Source organism: Orcinus orca, chromosome 7, assembly GCF_937001465.1.
Source record: "Orcinus orca chromosome 7, mOrcOrc1.1, whole genome shotgun sequence".
Taxonomy (NCBI): Eukaryota; Metazoa; Chordata; class Mammalia; order Artiodactyla; family Delphinidae; genus Orcinus; species Orcinus orca.
Genome location: NC_064565.1, coordinates 75,472,253 through 75,491,937, shown reverse-complemented (window position 1 = coordinate 75,491,937; position 19,685 = coordinate 75,472,253). Strand labels below are relative to the sequence as shown.

The window sequence follows — 19,685 nt, the reverse complement described above, 5'->3', positions numbered from 1 at the left end:
ATGCTGACAAGTTTCCTAACAGGTATTTGAGATGACAAGATATTTTTCTGTGATATCAATCTATTTGTTTTGATGTTCAAGGCAGGTCTATTATGTGCATTGTTTTTGTGTTCCAGAGACTTTTAATAATATGCATGCTTCCTGAAAATTTGAAAATATCAAGAATTTGCATCTAATTACAGGAAAACTTGATCATTACATACTTGCTATGTTTATGTGATGTCTGAAGACTATCAAAGGAAACAAGAGTCCAGTGAAAGATAGCTATACTCACCTTGGGGCCCTGTGGGCCGGGGCTGCCCCTAGCACCTGCCATGCCTGGTGGGCCTGCAAGACCTCGTGCTCCAGGAACCCCTATAATCCCAAGTGGGCCTGGAGCTCCCTGTTGTGACAGATAATGAAACCTTAGTTATTCTTTATGTGACTATGTTTTCCTCTGTTGAATTTGTGATTGAAAATAAAACTACTGTCAATCAATAGAGACCACTCACCGGAGGGCCCTGGGCGCCAGGTGATCCCTTCTCACCTGGTTGGCCAGCATCACCCTTTGGTCCAGACACCCCAGGGCTGCCAGGAGCACCATTATTACCAGCTGGACCTGGGGGGCCATCTTTGCCTGGAGGGCCACCGGCTCCTGGGGGGCCTGGGTTACCCTACAAAGAAATGTTTGAAATTTGAATATTTTATAATGAACAAGTAATTTTTTCCCCTCTTTTACCTGCATTCAAATAATTTTATATGGGATTTAATACAAAGAGAAGTAGCAATGGATAAGTTTCTCACCCTATGTATATATGAATGCTTTTTATGGAATATATGGTTAAAAAATACTTTAAAAAGTTCTTACATTATTGCCAGGAGGACCAATAGGACCACGACCACCAGGGAAGCCAGCAGCACCCTGTGAAATTATAAATATATTTTGGATGTCAAAAATCAAGGAAAACAAATAATTAGCCACTAAAAACAAATATAAATTGTAAGAAATGTGGTAGGACCTGCATTCTACTCTGGGATCACTTGTGGTTTGTTTTTTCCTCTTGGAATTTACATATAACTCACATATGAATGAGTGATTATAATTTTATACTCTCTTTAGGGATCTAGTGCTTTCAAAGCAGTTTTTATACAGATTGATATTAATTAATGCTTTTCAATAATAGTTAAGAGGATCATTACTTACAGGACCGCCAGGACTGCCACGTTCGCCTTTGACACCTGGGGGACCAGGGGCACCCTATATGGAAGGGAGATGGAAATGGTTTATAAGAATAGCACCAAAATCAAAATTTGGGAAAAGCATTAAGCCTTTGTAAGTCAGTAACTCTACTTATCATGATAATCATCTTGTAATACATACAATCATTATGTTGTACCTCTTAAACTTATACAATATAATGTTATATGTCAATTATATCTCAGTAGAACTGGGGGAAAAACATTACTACAGAAATGAGAAGCTACATCAAAAAAAAAAAAACAAACCAGTAACTCTATGAGGACATTAAAATAATTTGACTGAGGTCATATCTAGATTGTTGGAGTCAAGTGTCAAACTCAGAACTGTATTCCTAGGAAAACTGTACCCTTGTCACCATGACAAGCTCTCTCAGTATGAAATACTGAAGTATCGACAAATCTAAGTGCTTTCCATTAGAAGGCTTAGAGAAAGAGAAATACTTACAGAAGGCCCAGCACTTCCGGGGGGCCCTGCGATTCCAGGAGGTCCACCTTCACCTTTCTCACCAGGAGCGCCTCTTTCACCTTTACCACCAGGCTCACCGTTCTGGCCCTGCATTCAGAAACAAAAACAGCCTGTGAGCTTACATCCTTCACAATACACTGGGCTTGTCCTTATTTTCCTTCAGAAAATAGAATTCATCAGGTGGAGAGCTATTGAAATAAAATTGGAAAAGAAGAGTCTTTGAAGACATGGAAGAAACAAAGACAATGAAAATGTTTCCATGACAGGGACTTCCCTGGTGGTCCAGTGGTTAAGACTCTGAGCTTCCACTGCAGGGGGCGTGGGTTCGATCCCTGGTTGGGGAACTAAGATCCCGCATGCCCCATTATGTGCCCCCCCACCACCCAAAAAGAGTTTCTATGATAAAAGAAAATTATCAAGAAAGTGGTAAGATATACATTCTTTGTCATAAAGGAGAACCTCTCTCCGAGGACTGCGCATTTCAAAGCAATCACCAGTAAATGCATTTGAGAAAGATGGGGCTTAGAGCAAATTTTAATTAGTACCATCTAATAATGGAAGAACCTTTCAAATTTTCAGAGTGCTTTAGGTCTAGGGTAATGTTAGCCTCATTTACCTGGCATAAAGACAGGCCAGGTGTTTTTATCTCCATCGTTTAAACAGTAAGAATAGAGATAATGTGTAAAAAAAAAAAAAAGGAGGTGGATAAATGAACCCCCATAAGGAATGAGTGGTTGAGATAGATTAGAATTCAGACTTGACTTATACTTCTGCTATTTTTCAGTGAGATAGTGATTCTGGGCTGTATGATATGTATGTTTTAATGTTCATACTTACAGGAGCACCAGGGAAGCCGGCAGGTCCTGGTGGCCCATGTTCACCTCTCTCACCCTTAATTGAAAAATATACTCATTAGTCACAGTGAAGACATCTTCCCATTGGGAGCACACGTCATCCTCTGTATCATCTTATCTTTCCTTTAAGCTAAGAAAAGATAGTGTTAGTGTGCAAAGCTAACTAATGTAGCTTAACTTCTGAAGACTTTTCCATTTCTCAATAAAATTCAAAGTAGACAACACCAGAACCATTGATTCCTTCTGCTTTTGACTGTGATATTATTTGCAAGAAAAATAATTTAAGAATTTTGAAGTGTTTAAAAGACTTACTTGTATAACTTCTAAAATGTAAGGATTTAAAAAAATTAAAATATGGTAAAAGTTTTGAGAAATCAATCATTAAATTAATTAATTAAAAGCATTTACTAAATATCTCTCCTGAGTCTGCAAACCCTGAAGGTAGAGAATTTTAGATCTAGAAGGAGGCTCAGGCAAAGATCCTATAGCTTTAAGAAATACTCATTTACAGATGCATATTACTTGTGCAATTTTTATATTTTTTCCAGAATTATTTAGGAAAGATGGTAAGACTTGAAATGGTCTCTTCCGAATTTTAGATTTAAGAACTTTAACCTTGCCTTGCATGTCATATGATGCCTAAAGACAGTATCCCATCATTGAGACTCAGGACCACAAGCAGAATTGCTAAAGAGGGAAGCACAGGTAGCTGCTGCCTGTGTGGGCTTAAAATTATGTTGAAATGTCTTAAACACTTACAGGGCCACCACGAGGACCAGCTATACCCGGAAGTCCAGGGGCACCACTTTCACCCTTAAAAAAGAGAAAAATAATTTATATTGCCCTGCATCCAAACAACAATGACGACAAAAGACATTTTCCATTTCTAAATAGTGTCAAGCGTTACCTTATCTCCAGGCTGACCAGCTGGGCCAGGGGGACCAATGGGACCAGTAGGACCCTAAAGAAAATAGAAATATACTTTAATTTCGAAGATAAAAAGCACCATTTTCCTTATTAATCAAAGAGCATATATAAGGACATACTGTTCATCTAATAAACTAGATAATATGATTGCTTTGATAGCTTGAATGATATGCTCTTCACTCAGTGTGTAAATACTGCAGAGCTTAGTAAATATAAGATTTTATGGATTATATAATTCAGTGGCAAGTTATAGATTCATTTTTCCTTTCTATTGCAGAAGATAAATAAGATGTGATATAAGATTTCACAGTCGTATCTTTTAAAATTAAAGTGCATTGCCTTATTCAATTGTATGGTAATTCAAAATATTTCATTTAACCACTTAAAGTATTGTTACATATATTACAGTTTTCACATTGAAGTTTTCAAATATTAAAGTTTTACTTATATTACATAAATAAAATATTAGATTTTTAAAAAAATTGTATGATGGCTTACTCATCTAGTCTGTTAAAAGTGAAGCATTTATGAATTTGTTTAAGGCAACTACAGTAAAGATAATGTCTATCTAACGGCTTAGTTACCATGTTTATTTGCTACAGTCATATCTAGGTGTTTACTAATGTGAATAGAATTGATTGTAATGTGTTTTTTTTCAATTTTTATTTATAATAGTTAAATAATAGTTAAATAGTTATATAGATTCATGGAAGTTTGCAAAGAAATATACAGCAGAATCCTGTGCATCTTTCTCCCAGCCTCCTTCAGGATTACATCTTACACAACTATGATATAGTATCAAAACAAAGCAATTGACATTGGTACGACCCATAGAGCTTATACAGTTCGCACCAGTTATACATGCACTCATTTGTGTGTGTGTGTGTGTGTGTGTGTGTGTAGTTCTATGACATGTTATTATGCGTAGCCTCACATGACCACCACCACAATCAAGATATTCAAAGGTACAATCATCATAAAAGACTCCCTCATGTCACCTCTTAATAGTTACACCCATCTCCCTCTCCCCTATTCCTCAATTTTGGCAACCATAAAGCTGTTCTATATAATTACGTTATTTCACAAATGTTACATGAATGGAATCATGCAGTACGTCCTTTTGAGATTGCCTTTGTCACTCAGCATGATGTCCTTGGTGTTTGTATAAGTTGTTGCATGTATCAACTTTTTATTGCTAAGTAATATTCCATGGTATGAATGTACTATGGAATTTCAATGTTTTTTAAAATCAAAAAGTTCCTTTATCAGCATTGAATTTTAGTGACTTATTATGACTTCAGCTTATAACATTTATCATACTTTTGAGATTTTTTTCCATTCTTAGGTCACTGTTGAACTATTAGTGATAGAAATCAGGAATTTTAACAATCATGTCATTTGGGTCTTCTTAATGCCCAGAAGGTGGTAAAGTATGGTCTAACTTATCATGAGGAGTTTTTGGAAAAAATAGAAGTTGAGGTGAGGGACTACTCCATATCACATACAGATAAATTCTGTTTCTCCCCAATTCAAGTACTCACCCTTGGACCATCTTTCCCTGGAGCACCATCGACACCTGAACTGCCGGGCTCACCCTGTCAAATAAAACCCAGTGTCATCAGATTAGAGGTATTTTCACTGAAAACATGCCAAGAAGAGGACAAACTCTCAAGATTAGCTGCAACGTATAGTAGGTGTTCTGCTTAAAAAGTTGCTTTAGAAATCCATCTCAAATTACACTTACTAGATGGGGGCGGGGTGGGAGGGAGGTCCAGGAGGGAGGGGTTATAGGTATACATAAACCAGATTCATTTCATTGTACAGCAGAAACTAACACAATATTGTAAAGCAATTTTACTCCAATGAAAAAAATATATATATAAATAAATAAATAAGTAAAATGATAATATTAATTTTGAAAATAGATTACTTTCCAGAAATGTTGCCTTCCTTTAACCAACAAAGTCTGTTTTATTACATAATTAACAGAGAATAAGTTGGTACCTTATCACCTTTTGGACCAGGGCCTCCAGGACCCCCTCTTTCTCCAGGCATTCCTTGCAGACCAGGTGAACCAGCATTACCAGGTGGCCCAGGGGAACCAGCAGGGCCCTGAAATTAAAGGAGAAATAGTAACTCACAAGAAAGAAATGAAATGCATTTTGTAAAATCTAGGTGAATTGAATTATGTGGAGTTACCTTTCCTCCTTCAGAACCAGGGGGGCCAGTTCCCCCTCTAGGCCCAGGGGGCCCTGCAGGTCCAGTAGGTCCACGTTCACCAGGGGCACCAGAATCACCCTGTAGTAGGAAAATGGAATATCCCTGTTAGGAAAACCAAGGCTAAAAACAAAGCAAAAACACCCTAAATTGTATTGTTTTGATATAGACTACAAGGTTCTTAACTTACATTTTTGAACAATTTAGAAATTTTTATAATTATAAAAGACATTTGATCAACTGAGTGAGAAACGGAAACACAAAATTAGTTAATCTAAACAAGGAAACTTGGATAGCTGGTCTGATGAGCTAGCTTTGACAATATTATTATTATTTTATCACAAAGGCAAATTTTTAAAGTTCCTCTACCAAAACAGTTTTTCTCTAGAGAGCCAATGCACTAGAAAAGTTTTCTTTTGAAATTTCAGGTCCATAGTTGACTCTACAGTGTTTATTCATGTCAGAAAATTTCATTTTCCAGATGATGCAAATTTAATGTATTGGAAATGTCTCGGGTTACCCTAAGTGTATTCACCAAACATTTGCAATGTCGTGCTTCTAAAAAAAGGAATATTTTGGTTTGCTGTACTAAAAATGTGTCCCTAATCAACTGCTCTATAACATGCTGAAGAAATGAGAAAATAAATGGAAATATTTACCTTGCCTCCTGGAATTCCAGGTGCACCAGCCTCACCCTTTGGGCCCTAGGAGATTGGCATTGCATGATTAGGCCTCTATCAGAATATACGTTATATAAGTATAAGCAAAATACACACTTGACTTGCATACTGTATAATTTGTCCAATCTTGAGCTGTATACTCTTCCTTGAGTTCCTTTTATTTTATGGTAAAATTCAAACTTTCCATGGAATAGTTATGACTGAATAATTTGTCTTTGTTTTATTAATGAATATTTCAAAACTAATTGTTAAATCTCAGATACCATGGCATGAAAATGCAGAAGTTAATAATTTATAAATGATTCATATTTATTCTTTTGGTTTCTGAGTTTTGAAAAAATGGCAAGCAACTTACAGGTTCACCAGGTTTTCCATTTTCTCCCGGAGGACCACCCGTTCCAGGCAAGCCCTACAAAGAATCATATTTGTATTGTGTAATCACTTCAAACATTGCTTATAGAAAAGCTTCTCTCATGTAAGTATGTTTCCGCAAAGTATTCAAAAAATGGTTTTAGCAGTCTTTTTACGTGTAAAAAATATGTAGCTCTCAAAACCCAACGATAGAGAGGTGATAGTCATATCTTACAAACCTATGTTCATCTCCCTCAATTCTTTGTTGCTGTATATAAAAATGAATTGATGAATGTGGTGAGATGAATTTAGCTATATACATTTAAATTACAATAAAAATAAGTATAAGCATATAGAATTATGTGAACTTTATTTTTTTTTAAAAATTATTAATGCACTCCTTCTAGAATAGGCATGGAAGTTATGCCTATTAACATTGCCTATTGTTTTATTTCAAGGTAGAAGTCAGATCCACACATTTTAAGCTTAAGATGCATTATAATCTTTTAGTGTCACAAAAAACTGAACAGCTGATTAACTCAACAAATACAACTATCAAAGGAAAGTACTGATAAAAGTAGGTGCCCAATGACATTTAAGTAACAAATTCTTACTTGTAATCCTGGTGGACCAGGGCTTCCTGTGTCTCCTTTGTCACCACCTGGCCCCTATGTACAAAAAAATATTGAGATGCTTCATTATAAGATATCCTTTCATATTTAGTTCACACAGTTTTAATTTCATCAGGCCAGTTGCTTAATTAAAAAATTAATGGTGTAAAGGAGGTCAGAGTCTGGCTTGTGGAAGTGATGCAAGGGAGACATGTACAACATAAACTTTACTCAGTATTAGTATTTAGCTAGCTAACTAACTAAACAAGTTTTGTAATTGCTTTGGTGAACTATAATGATATAGTGTCAGAGATTGTATAATTCCCAAAGTCTTCCCTTGGCCCCAGTCCCATCCACTTCCATTTCCAATTTATGTGAGTAAACTTACGGTAGGTCCTGGGGGACCCTGAGGTCCAGTCTCGCCATTCTTTCCAGCAGGACCCTGAAAAAAAAAAAGCAGTTATGGAAGCAGAGATAAAGATAATAGAAGTCATAGAGTTGGAGAGAAATGCTTCTACTAGAAGACTGGAAATGAGTGGATGAAAGCTACATACCTGAGGGCCAGGACCTCCAGGACTACCACGTTCTCCATTCTTTCCAGGAGCGCCCTAAAGAAGTAGCCGGTATTTACTTATTCTCAAAAGGAAATTATTCATTATAGTGTTCTCTCATGTTTTTGATCTGTCCCCTACACACACATGCATACATCCACAACCGAAAACTACTTTCGAGAACTAGGTTTCCATAAATGTTCCACTCTTTGCCCAGAACTCCAGAAAAAATACTTTAGCTCCCTTCTCACATGGTATTTTGATTTTCATATACTCTTCTGTGCTTTGAAGTGGAGATCAATTTTTGGCTATCTGCACTCCCATATAGAAAGTAAAAGACCTTTTGTCAAATATTTATTGAAGAAATGAAGGAAGGAACTCACATCATTTCCTTTAGGACCAGGGAAACCCATGACACCAGGCTGACCTCGGGAACCAGGTGAGCCTGGAGGACCTGGTCGACCAGTTTCTCCTTGACTTCCCTAATGAGAAAAAATTATATTAATAGAGGTTTCATAAAAATCTGATCAAAATATACAATGTACATACCAAGGCTATACAATATACATCAAGCCTAGTCCAAATTGTGTGTTTCATTATTCTCTGGACTTGTAAAATGAGATGCTAAAAATGTACTTACGGGAGGCCCTGGTTTCCCATCGCTTCCTGGTCCTCCAGGACTACCAGGCATACCCTAAATTGAAGAATTCAGTCAGTCAGCTGATTTTAAGTTGATAATTAAAAAAAAACTAAAAGCACCTATCTGTAAAATTTTGAGCTTTCCACTGACATATGTGGACATATGAGCTTCATATTTGCACACATGTTTTTCTGTCTGTAAATATCTTCGTCAAGCATTCTATTTTCTGTTCTTCAATCTATACTAGCTTAAGTTTTCTTCAGAGAATTTTGTTTTGTTTTGTTTTGAGCCTACAAAATGTATAGTCTGATTTAAGTTATTTTTGAACGTTCTTCATTTGCTTTTCCTCTTAGTAAATGACAGTGTCAAGCAAATAATGTTCCTCTTTACCCTCAATCCTGGACCTCCAGGGAGGCCGTCTCGGCCAGGTTCTCCAGGAGCTCCTCTGGACCCTGCAGGGCCTGGACCACCACGCTCCCCGGGGGGACCCTACATGATGAAATAAATCAACATGTATGTAAAAGAGCCTTCATTGACCTAGACGTTGACAGTACTTAGGTTGCAACTAGAGAACTTCTTTTGGTCCCTTAAAGAGAGTTGGGGTGTTGCTGGCATGCTCAGCGTAAATCACCATTACCTATTAGCTTGGGTTGTCATACTGGAAATATTTTAAGGCAACTTTGATGAACATCACATGCTGAAGAAAGCAATATTTAGTGGGCTTAGCAGTATAGTTTGGTGCATATAAAATCAAATATCTTTGATGTTATGAAATCAGATTTGCACTGCACTTCAGAGTTTCCAAAGAACTTTCAGGCATTTTAGTCTAACTTATTCTTGCAATGATACTGAGATAAATAGTTCCCAATTGACAGATAAATTAAAGAATTCTCATAGAGGTTAAATAACGTTAGTTACAAAGCTAAGAGAATGGCTCAGCAGGGAATGCAATCATTGTTTTACATTGGGAATTATTATTTTTTTAACTCCAATATATTTCATTCAGATAGTTAGGTGTTAATTAATGGGAAACTATATAGAAGAATATACCTATGTGTAGCACCAACATTTCTGAACATTGAAAACTAAAGTTATCTACCTTTTCTCCTGGAAGGCCATTTGCTCCAGCAGGTCCTCGGAATCCAGGCATACCCTGAAATAGTGAAAGGCAAATATTTAAGTCCAAAGTGTCAAAACTTTTTCATAATTCTCATATTATGAAATGCTTCAGAACAATATTTGGGATTGACTACTACTCAAATTAAGAACAAACACGGTTGCCTCACAGTGAAGGTGAAGTTCTATGATTGTTTTCCTTTTCGATGCCCGTGGGAAACGTACCCTTTCTCCTGCAGCTCCGGGAAGTCCGTTCGCACCAGGTTCTCCAGGAGAACCGTCTTTGCCATCCTCACCCTTAAGTCCTGGAATACCTGGAGAACCAGCCTCCCCCTGTGAAAGGAGGTCAATAAAGAAATAATGACTGAATTTCATTGCTAATTTTTTACCTGTTTATTTCCTGATTATGGTATACATTTCTAAGAAATAATCAAATCTGTTAGGGCGATACTTACGCGTTCCCCACGTGGTCCTGGCTCTCCTTTGGCTCCATTCTTACCAGGTTCACCCTAAATTGGACATAATCTTGGTTTAAAAGTGTGGAAAATAGACTAACAAAATAATCACCAGTCACACCTCATTCAATTATAAAACCAGAGTGAAATCAATATAAATTCAATGGAACAAGAACAAAGAACCTGCTATTTCTTTTTTTACTGTGAGAAATAAGCCACACCTTTCAGACAATAAAGGAAAAATAGACAACTTACTGCAGCACCTCGCTGCCCGGGAGCACCATTTGTACCAGAGGGTCCTGGAGGACCGCGGGCTCCTATCAGTCCAGGGGCCCCAGGAATGCCAGCAGGACCCTAGAAACAATCCAAGAACATTAACATTAGGCAAACTTGAACTTTCTTTTCTAAATAGCTAACTTAAATGTATTGTCCTGCAAAATGCAGAGGAAGCCAATAATATGTGTGTGGCTGAATGTGGGTGAGTGGTGGGGGCATCTTACCATTTCACCTTTACCACCAGGACTACCATTACTCCCAGGAGGGCCCTAGAGGGGGAAAAGAGCATATTAATAAGAATGCAAATAGTACATATATTTTTGAAGTTGCTTATATAACTAAAATAAATTTATTGATGGGTGTTGTGCTTTATAGAGATTAGGTGATTCTTCCAACTACAGCACAACACATAAAATGTCGCAAAAAATGATCATTATCTGAATAAATTAAAGATAATATGCACTTGGTCTAAATTATTAAATAAGTACATAGAGAAGAGGTTTTTGGTCTTGTTTCTTTTCCAAATTTTTCTGATTGGTGATTAGTTTGGGGCACAGTCTTCAAAGTATCAGATAACTGTCCATCCTCTACTTATTCTGTGTCATATAACCATAAAATTCATAAATTCTAGAAAAGTGCAGACCGCAAAACTAATTTCGGTACTAGTCAAATCAATAGTAGAGTTATTGCAGAGCACTAAGCAACATTTCTTTGCAAAAAAGTAATTTTAATTGATAGCAACATTAGAACATATGCTTTCATGAAATAAAGTGTAGCAATGCTCTCCCTTAATCAGCCATATTTGGTACTTACAGGAGGACCTGGAGCACCAGCATGTCCCTGAGGTCCAGGTTCTCCTCTTTGTCCAGGGGAGCCACTAGAACCAGGAGATCCCGCAGGTCCAACTTCACCCTAAGGGATAAAACCCTAAGTAGTCAGTCTCCCTTGCCACTTCTAATCTCTTGGCCAGTTTGCTAGTCAGTCCTGTTTAAACCCATCTCCCAAAAGCTGAAGCAGTATGATAATTAAAGCAAAGTTTCATTAATCATATAGGCAGAGAAAAATGGTAACTATGTGTGTGACTGTGTTATCTCTGTTTGCAGAAAGAGACTGGGAAAAAAGAAAAGACAACAGAAGAGATCAGAATAGCAAAAGGCCAGGGATAAAATCCCTTTTGGAATCAAGAACAGGGCTTTAAGGATCTATATAGCTCAAAGAAATCCACTTGACTGTTAAAAAAAACCACTTTCAAGGCGCAGCCCAATGATTTTCTGTTGTCTCAAAGATATATTTTACATTCTTCTACAGAAATACATGTTTACCTTAGCACCAGGGGAACCAGGGAATCCTGCAGTTCCAGGGGGACCAGGGGGACCCTAAAAAAATAAATAGCATTTCAAAAGCTCTTAATCAAGTAAAAGAAAACTAACACTACTGGTAAATAATAAGTGGGTACATACAAAATACAGAGGAAAATTAGATAAAAACAGTATTTATCGTCAGTGATGAACATTATGTGGAGAAATAGTGTGGTAAAATAAAAAGAAAATTTGGATCCCCCATGCCCGACAACTTATGCCATGAATTCTGGTGACTTTGTGCAGGTCACTTAGCCTTGAGCTCTCATTTATAAAATACAGATAGCATTATTATCTATTTTGCAGGACTCTTTTAATTGTCATATCCAATATTGGCCCTTAACTAACATTATAAGCACCATACAGATGTTAGTAACTGGCCAAGTATAATAAAGAGTATCAGAATTTTGTTTATGGGCTTACCGTTTCTAGATTGTTTCTAGATTTTGTTTATGGGATTAGTGTCAGTTTGAATCAGATATTTATGAACAACGTTGAGTTTTAGGTCTACAATCCATGTTATTCCACTACTCCAAAATTCCATAATCTCTCATTACACTAAGCCCATCAGGGTTAGATAAAAAGTTACTTACTGGCTGTCCATCACTTCCTCGAGCTCCATCATTACCTCGAGCCCCCTAAAAAGAGAAGTTGGTCTCAAATATCTTCTTTCTGAAAGGCTGGTCACAAGTAATATTTTAACTAAAAGTCTGACTCAATTGAGTCAGACTTTTCCTCAAGTGTATTAAAATCTGCTTGATAATTATATACCTTTAGAGGGAAATTGTTGAAATTCTGATAGGCACAGCAATGGTCTGATGTAGGAAGATTGGATTCTGTGTTTTACAGAACTGAAGGCAAATTAATGCATAAATATGCCAAGTTAACACGTTAAAAAAATCCTCAACAGATAATAACTATAAAACACTTATTTGTTTGCATATCGTTATGGCTAAAATCCTTATGGAGGTGACTTTAAATGCAATTTTATAGAAAACTTCTTGCAGATTGTCACAGCCTGAAAACTGACTGAGACACTTCTCGGTGACTCGGATTGTAATTGTGTAATGTCAGTAAGAATACTCACTGCAGCTCCAGGAAGTCCTGGTCGTCCTCTCTCACCAGCAGGTCCTCTTGGACCCTACAGAATAAAATTAAAAGTGTGGTCTTATTTTAAACTAGATATGTGTGAGAATGGTTGCAGAGTGAGCGAGGCAAGTTTTGCGTTAGGTGGAAGTTAGTAGTAAAACTGAAAATTGTATGATAAGAAACATAATTACCATTGCTCCAGGAGATCCATTTTCACCTGGAAGGCCATTTTCACCCTAGAAACATATAAAATGTGTCACCGTTTTGTATAACAGGAGGAGAAATTTATAACTTTTTCAACACAGCATATTATAAAAAACATATGGAACCAAGAAAAAGATTACATTTTAACAATACCAAATTTTTGTTAGCAATCTTATATGCTATAAATCTCAGTTTTTGCATTTTAAAAACTTGAAGACTAAACAGAAGTAATCAACGTGTTACTCAGGGGCGCTCAGTCATTTCTAATCTAGACAGTTGAAGTTATCAGCTTTCATGGAAGTTTTAAGAGAACATCTCAATTAGTCGCTGTTATTTAGCTCTTAAAATGCAAAACTCAGGTATGTTTTAGAAAAAGGCAAACCCTAAAATATAAATCTTAAATATAGCTATACTATTTAAATAAATTTATTTATGAAAATATGATTTTGTTGTGATTTACCTTTAATCCAGGAGCACCTTGATCACCTTTTTCTCCATTTCGTCCATCAAAGCCCTTTGAAATAGATAAAAGTAGTAAAAATATTAAGATCTGTTAACAATTCAGAACAGTTAAGAACTTTACATTAAATTTTTTATAGCTAGCTTTACCACATAGCACTATTTTCAACATTGACATGAATAATTTAAAACTCTTTTAAGTGCATTGAAGACCTTGGACATTGATTTTACAGTTAAAAACATGAAATAATTAGAAAGTACAATTTAGTCCAATTAGGAATTTGCTTTAAATGTAGCATTAGGCAAGTATCAGCTTCATAGATTTTTATGTCTATGTGATCCATTTTTGGCTCAGCTGGTTTACTCTATCTAATGTTTTGCATAGAATAAGTCATTTGATTCGATCTGTAAATCATATTGACTAAGTCAAGAACAGTTCTCAATAGTATATTTTCATCTTTTCTGACAGTGGCAGTACGAAACTTACTGTTTTATTTATTTATTTATTTTTTATTTTTTTTTCTTTTTGCTGTACGCGGGCCTCTCACTGTTGTGGCCTCTCCCGTTGCGGAGCACAGGCTCCGGACGCGCAGGCTCAGTGGCCATGGCTCACGGGCGCAGCCGCTCCGCGGCATGTGGGATCTTCCCGGACTGGGGCACGAACCCGTGTCTCCTGCATCGGCAGGCGGACTCTCAACCACTGCGCCACCAGGGAAGCCCCGAAACTTACTGTTTTGCAAATATTTTCCATACACTTAAAATCAGCTTTATTACTTTATCTAAAATAACTAATTGATTTGATCAACAAATAAAGTTGATAGACTTAGAAAATCAAAACAACTAGTCAGAATCAATCATTTTTGGCACACACTCAATTGTCCAATAAAATTGGTAAGTAAATTGGTAATAAAATTAGGTAAGTAAACATAGCCAAATGCAACAACTTAGAGTCAATTTAGAAACTGTACTTACTCTATGTCCTTTCATACCAGGGAATCCAGGCATGCCAGCTGGACCTTTAATACCCTAAAAATAAGGAATAAAAAAGATACTAATGAACTTTCAAATAGACTCACAATCCAGTAGTATTATCCTTTTTAAGTTTAATTTAATTATATAATAATTTTCAACCTAAGATCATTGTGATTACTCCAACTAATTCATTGCATGCTGAAAACTTACTGGAGGGCCAGGCAGTCCTCGCTCTCCAGGCCGTCCGGGTCTTCCTGATTCCCCCTAGGTGGAGAAATAAAAGAATATATGGGAGCTTGTGTAAGAGAAAACTCATTGTAACCAATTAGTGAACTGATTATTTTGCATTTTTCTCACCAAGGACTCATGAAAATGGTTGGACTAAACATATGGTTGTGAGAACAGCTTTCCTAGTAAAAGGAATGGGGAGAGCTTCTCCCACCTTGATATAAACTTATAAAAAATGCAGGCATCACTCCAAACAAGTATTATGACCACCTCTCAATCCAGTGGGAAGAATTTGCCATTGGAATTAAATGGGAAAGAAAGACTGACATAATATTAATTGTGTTTTTAAGTTTTCAAGTTCATAAAGAACAGATACAAATTTCTTTATTACAAGAGACAGAGAGAAGCAGCGTCTTCTCTAGTTAAGTGTTGTATTCACTGGATGACTTTTCCTGACAGAGTCAAGAAGCACATTTGGGGGTTTTGTTGGCTTGGAATTCAGAAACTGGTATATGTAGCCATGCAAATACTATGTAGATTTTCAGAGATTAATATGAGCTAAAAAGTTATTAAGATATCAACAATGTTTTGAGTAAGGTTTTTCTCTTTGAGATTCTAGAACATGGGATATACTATTTAGAATATTCCAACTTGAATTTTGCTGTATCCCCATTCAATTCCTAAAAACTTACATCCTTTCCGGCAGGACCTAATGGACCTATAGCACCAGGAGATCCTGGAGGACCCTGAAAAAAAGGAAATAAAAAACAAATATATCTGTAGATTTTTCTGTTACAATCAAATTTATTATTCTAACTATGTGTATTTCTAGAAAAAAACTCCTTTTAAAAAATACTATCTATGTTTCTCATCATGAAAATGACACACCAAGTTAATAATATACCTATATTAAATCCAGTTGTTACTGTTTATTAAACTTATTTTTTATGAAAATTAAAAGTACCATGTATCAGTATTTTATATCACATGTGTGTATTTATAAACCCAAATGCACTTCTACATTTTTTGAGATATTGAAATTTTAAATGTATAGGTATTTTCAAATACTTTGAAATATTAAACTAACTTCACCTTATTTACACAGCATGTTTTCTTGGTGGACTTTGTTAGACTATGCTTATTTCTACTAAATTAATTTTAAAATTATATTTCAGAAGAGTAGACATGCAGGTGAACTGAGTGGCTACAGGATAATTAATCTATGTTTAAGACAAAGACGATTTGTATTCTCACTAAGAAGTGGACTGTGGTGGTGGCTAATTAGCCAGGAAATTCCTAGATTAAAATAGTAAGTGTCTCTTAAGATATTGAAACCATTGAGTCCAAAAGATCTTTGAAACCAGTTCAACGATCATAAAAGTACAATTTTTTATTTTAAATAAATTTGATCTATATTTTGTAGCATTCGACGGTTATGTTTTAGAAAATGAAGGTGGTTTCTATCTAGAACTGTTAATTTATTAAATATAGATATAATTGTTACTTACTGCAGGACCAGCTTGCCCAGGTTCACCAGGGGGACCTTGGTATCCTGGAGAACCCTAGTGGATAGAATAATACATAAATATTTTTAAACTAACTTAATCTTCATATGATTCATTTACATCGTGAAGACAGTATGAAATCAGAATTTGTGAATGTAGTCAGCGAATTTTATTCTAGTTTATAAATATTGAAACTACAATTTTTCAGATCAAAATAGAGTTAATTTATTCCATTCTACACACTTAATTCCACTGAAACTGAATTGTTTCAGACTTGAAGCCATATGACATGCAAATTAAATATGTGTTTTAATTTTACCAAGGTTTTAATTGCTAATAGTTAAAAGGAACTAAATGTGAAATTCCAACATCTTTGAAGGAATGATAGTTTCTTGGTTGCTACTTCTCTACTTAATTGGGATTATGCTTGCTGGAATGGCAAAATTACAGCAAGATCTGTATTAACTTGATTCATATAATATGCATGAAGAAGAAATCACCATTAATGGCTATACTTACAGGGGAACCAGGATGACCAGATGTACCAGGGGGACCAGGTGGGCCGGGCGGACCCTGGAACAAAAATTTGAAAGATAAGTACAAAATAAATGCATCTGAAATACACTTTATCCAGGCATCAGAGATGTCTCTGTTTTGAATGATACTGACATCTTTAAAAATGAGAACAGCATACCTCATTATGTGATAACTATTCATGGATTAATTAATTTTATTAATTTTAAATGAAAATCTCATCACAAAAACTTCACTCTAGATGAAATTCTCTCAGGGTCAATAAAAATTACTGGTGTTATAAAATGTTGACCTGAGTTCCCCAAAAGGTGCTTTCAAAATCTGGAAAAATCTATACAAAATGCTTTGAGAATCTCTGCAACATTAGGGTGATACTTGAACTGGTGAAGAAGCATATTTTTGCCTGGCAGCTCAACTCAATGTGGAAAAATATTGATCTGCATAGTATAAACCCCAGTTTCTAAAAATAATGATGTAAATCAACCCAAAAGTTCTTAACTATATCACTGAGTTGTGTTGATATGAAGATTTAGTTGCATGTGTAAGATTCATCGTACGTGGGACAAAAATAAATTGTAAATGATTTATCATTGTTCAGAAATACAGGTTAAACTAGAAAATCTTCAGTTTTGTAGCACACTATTTATAAATACTGATAATAAATTTATAAAACTAGAGTTTCTTCTTAAATTTTATCTTGTAACTTTTTTTCTGGAATCTTAATAAGTAGTGGATTTTTTAGTTTTTTTGGTTTTTCTTTTTAGTAAAAACAGTATATCTGATTGAAAAATAGGATTCATAATGTGAACGTAGCTGAGTAACAACAGATGTTTACATTTACATAGTTAATACAATTGTCCTTCTGGTTTTAAAATATACACAAAAAATTCACAGGCTCTAAAACTTTAAAGATGAATAAAATTCTCTTCTTACAATTTACTTTTTACAAATTAAGGGTCTTTCTTTAACTGATCATTTAGATCTAATAGCTGAAATTTTGTCCTCTCTAGTTTTAGAAGTCACAACTATGGGGTCCAATGATCTGGGCAGCAATCTTCCATAATCCCTGGGAATCCAGCTTCATGTCTCATTTACACATACATACCTGTTTCTGGCAGTAAAATGATAACCTTCCATAGTACTGCTCCTCCTAATGGCTATTCTTCAATAAGGGTCATTTACATGGGACACCATGCGTCAAGCACACGTGCCTAGGTTTCAATGCTTTTTTGCTCTTTTCTTCTATCAAAACTTCAAGTCATTTACCTTGAAGGGAACCTTTTGCATACAATGTGAATTGATATCATTTACAATAGATGAACTTCAATACTCGATAAATTCTGGAAATATATGTATTTCAGGATTTGAGGTGAGATGAATTGTGATATTGGATTGCCATCAAGTGGATTGTCATCTAGAAAGTAGCATTTGGATAGTGAGCAGACATTGAAAGAAGGTTTTCTCAGGTGAGGAAAAGGAAAAGTGGAAGTGAAAAATAACAAAATTTGCTTAAAATTAGGAAATATATGAGTGTGAGACCTAAGTATGAAGGCAGGTGTGCCCCTGGAATAGGTGGTTTTGTAAAGAAGGAAGGAGCGGCAAAACAAGCATGAAATAAGAGGCAGTGAAGAAAAAAATGAGTTAGGAAAGAAGGATCATGATAAACCTACCATTTTCTTTCCCGCCTTAACAAAGAATAAGCTATTTTGTACAATTCTGTCATAACACTGTATTACTAGAAGAACAACCATTCAAGATTTAACAGAGTGGAAGGCTAAATTATTCTCTGAATACTGACAAACACTTGTACATACAGGTGGCCCGGGATAGCCTGTGATTCCTCCTGTTACTCCAGACTTGACATCATATGCCTCATACTGGGGAGAATAGTTCTGTAGCAAAGAGACGAGGTAGATAAGATCATGTTGATATATAGATCATAATTCTTTTCAGAAACATTTAGAAGAAATGCATGCAACATCTGTTCACTGATAGAAAGTTTTCTGCATGCCAGAGAGTGTGGTATGTATTATTTAATTATCTTGCTAATTCTATCTCTGTAACTTTAGATATTAGCTGTCTTACAGAAATACTTGCCTAGGCAATGCACAAATCTTTCAACTGACTGTATGCAATTTGTTTCTAAATAATTTTTTTCTACATGCTCTTACTAAAAATATTTCTAAGTGATATCTACAGCCTTAGAAACATAAGATCGTAGACGAAGGCTGAAAGAGCCTTGAGATCGTATAATCTGACTTTCTTACTTTGAGCAGAAAAAAATAAGATGTCAAATTACTTTCTCAAAAGTTAATGATACAAGTAAAATTGATATCTCCAGTTTTTAGTTAATGTACCTAACAGATTCGCCAAAAAGTAAACATCCCCATAGAAAACAAGCACGAGATTTAATAGAAAGGTTCATGTGTTTATTGGATTGTTTTGGAGATTATTTTATTTTGAATTCTAGGCCTAGCAATGGATTCTGTTTGGTACCAAGATAAGAATAAGTTAGACTATATCCTTTGCTTCCTATCAAATTGATTTTTGAAAATCTTTTTTTTCAACCCACAGTGATTTGTATATATGTTTTCTGATTTCTCCTAATTTCATGCAGTAGAAATGTTGTCTTATTTATTTGTTTAGTTATCTGCTTTACATGCAGAGTTAGGGAGTTGCCATGCTTTTCAAGAGGAGCAGGATATGCTCTGAAGGCTTGGCAAGAGTAGTTGCATAGGCTTGAATAATCCTCTGGACTTGAAGTCATTAAGGAGTGCTCATAGCTCTTCAACTGCTTTTGTCCAGACTTTCAGAGGCTTTACCATCAGGATTATAAGGGGAATAGTTACAGCAATTCCTAAATTCTCTAGGTTAATTCTTTGGGGAGTTGATGGTTCATTTTTCAAGCCTAATGCATATATTATATGCCTGCTTAGAAGCTGGGAAATTTTGC

At 35.6% G+C, this 19,685-nt stretch overlaps 1 protein-coding gene across 1 annotated transcript in view; it reads right to left on the bottom strand.

The window, feature by feature from the left end:
• Positions 1-19,685, bottom strand: part of COL3A1 (collagen type III alpha 1 chain) — a 38,788-nt gene that overhangs the window by 7,819 nt on the left and 11,284 nt on the right. Inside the window, exons 5-40 of the mRNA XM_004276925.4 lie at positions 18,547-18,624; positions 16,718-16,771; positions 16,202-16,255; positions 15,386-15,439; positions 14,676-14,729; positions 14,466-14,519; positions 13,495-13,548; positions 13,022-13,066; positions 12,829-12,882; positions 12,335-12,379; positions 11,706-11,759; positions 11,197-11,295; positions 10,608-10,652; positions 10,363-10,461; positions 10,108-10,161; positions 9,878-9,985; positions 9,636-9,689; positions 8,927-9,025; positions 8,537-8,590; positions 8,280-8,378; positions 7,900-7,953; positions 7,734-7,787; positions 7,349-7,402; positions 6,739-6,792; positions 6,363-6,407; positions 5,686-5,784; positions 5,491-5,598; positions 5,028-5,081; positions 3,467-3,520; positions 3,319-3,372; positions 2,543-2,596; positions 1,685-1,792; positions 1,184-1,237; positions 848-901; positions 492-653; positions 275-382 (exon numbers count right to left, since the gene is read on the bottom strand). Of these exons, the coding sequence (XP_004276973.1) occupies positions 275-382; positions 492-653; positions 848-901; positions 1,184-1,237; positions 1,685-1,792; positions 2,543-2,596; positions 3,319-3,372; positions 3,467-3,520; positions 5,028-5,081; positions 5,491-5,598; positions 5,686-5,784; positions 6,363-6,407; positions 6,739-6,792; positions 7,349-7,402; positions 7,734-7,787; positions 7,900-7,953; positions 8,280-8,378; positions 8,537-8,590; positions 8,927-9,025; positions 9,636-9,689; positions 9,878-9,985; positions 10,108-10,161; positions 10,363-10,461; positions 10,608-10,652; positions 11,197-11,295; positions 11,706-11,759; positions 12,335-12,379; positions 12,829-12,882; positions 13,022-13,066; positions 13,495-13,548; positions 14,466-14,519; positions 14,676-14,729; positions 15,386-15,439; positions 16,202-16,255; positions 16,718-16,771; positions 18,547-18,624 (2,481 nt within the window). The remainder of the gene's footprint in view (positions 1-274; positions 383-491; positions 654-847; positions 902-1,183; positions 1,238-1,684; positions 1,793-2,542; positions 2,597-3,318; positions 3,373-3,466; positions 3,521-5,027; positions 5,082-5,490; positions 5,599-5,685; positions 5,785-6,362; positions 6,408-6,738; positions 6,793-7,348; positions 7,403-7,733; positions 7,788-7,899; positions 7,954-8,279; positions 8,379-8,536; positions 8,591-8,926; positions 9,026-9,635; positions 9,690-9,877; positions 9,986-10,107; positions 10,162-10,362; positions 10,462-10,607; positions 10,653-11,196; positions 11,296-11,705; positions 11,760-12,334; positions 12,380-12,828; positions 12,883-13,021; positions 13,067-13,494; positions 13,549-14,465; positions 14,520-14,675; positions 14,730-15,385; positions 15,440-16,201; positions 16,256-16,717; positions 16,772-18,546; positions 18,625-19,685) is intronic.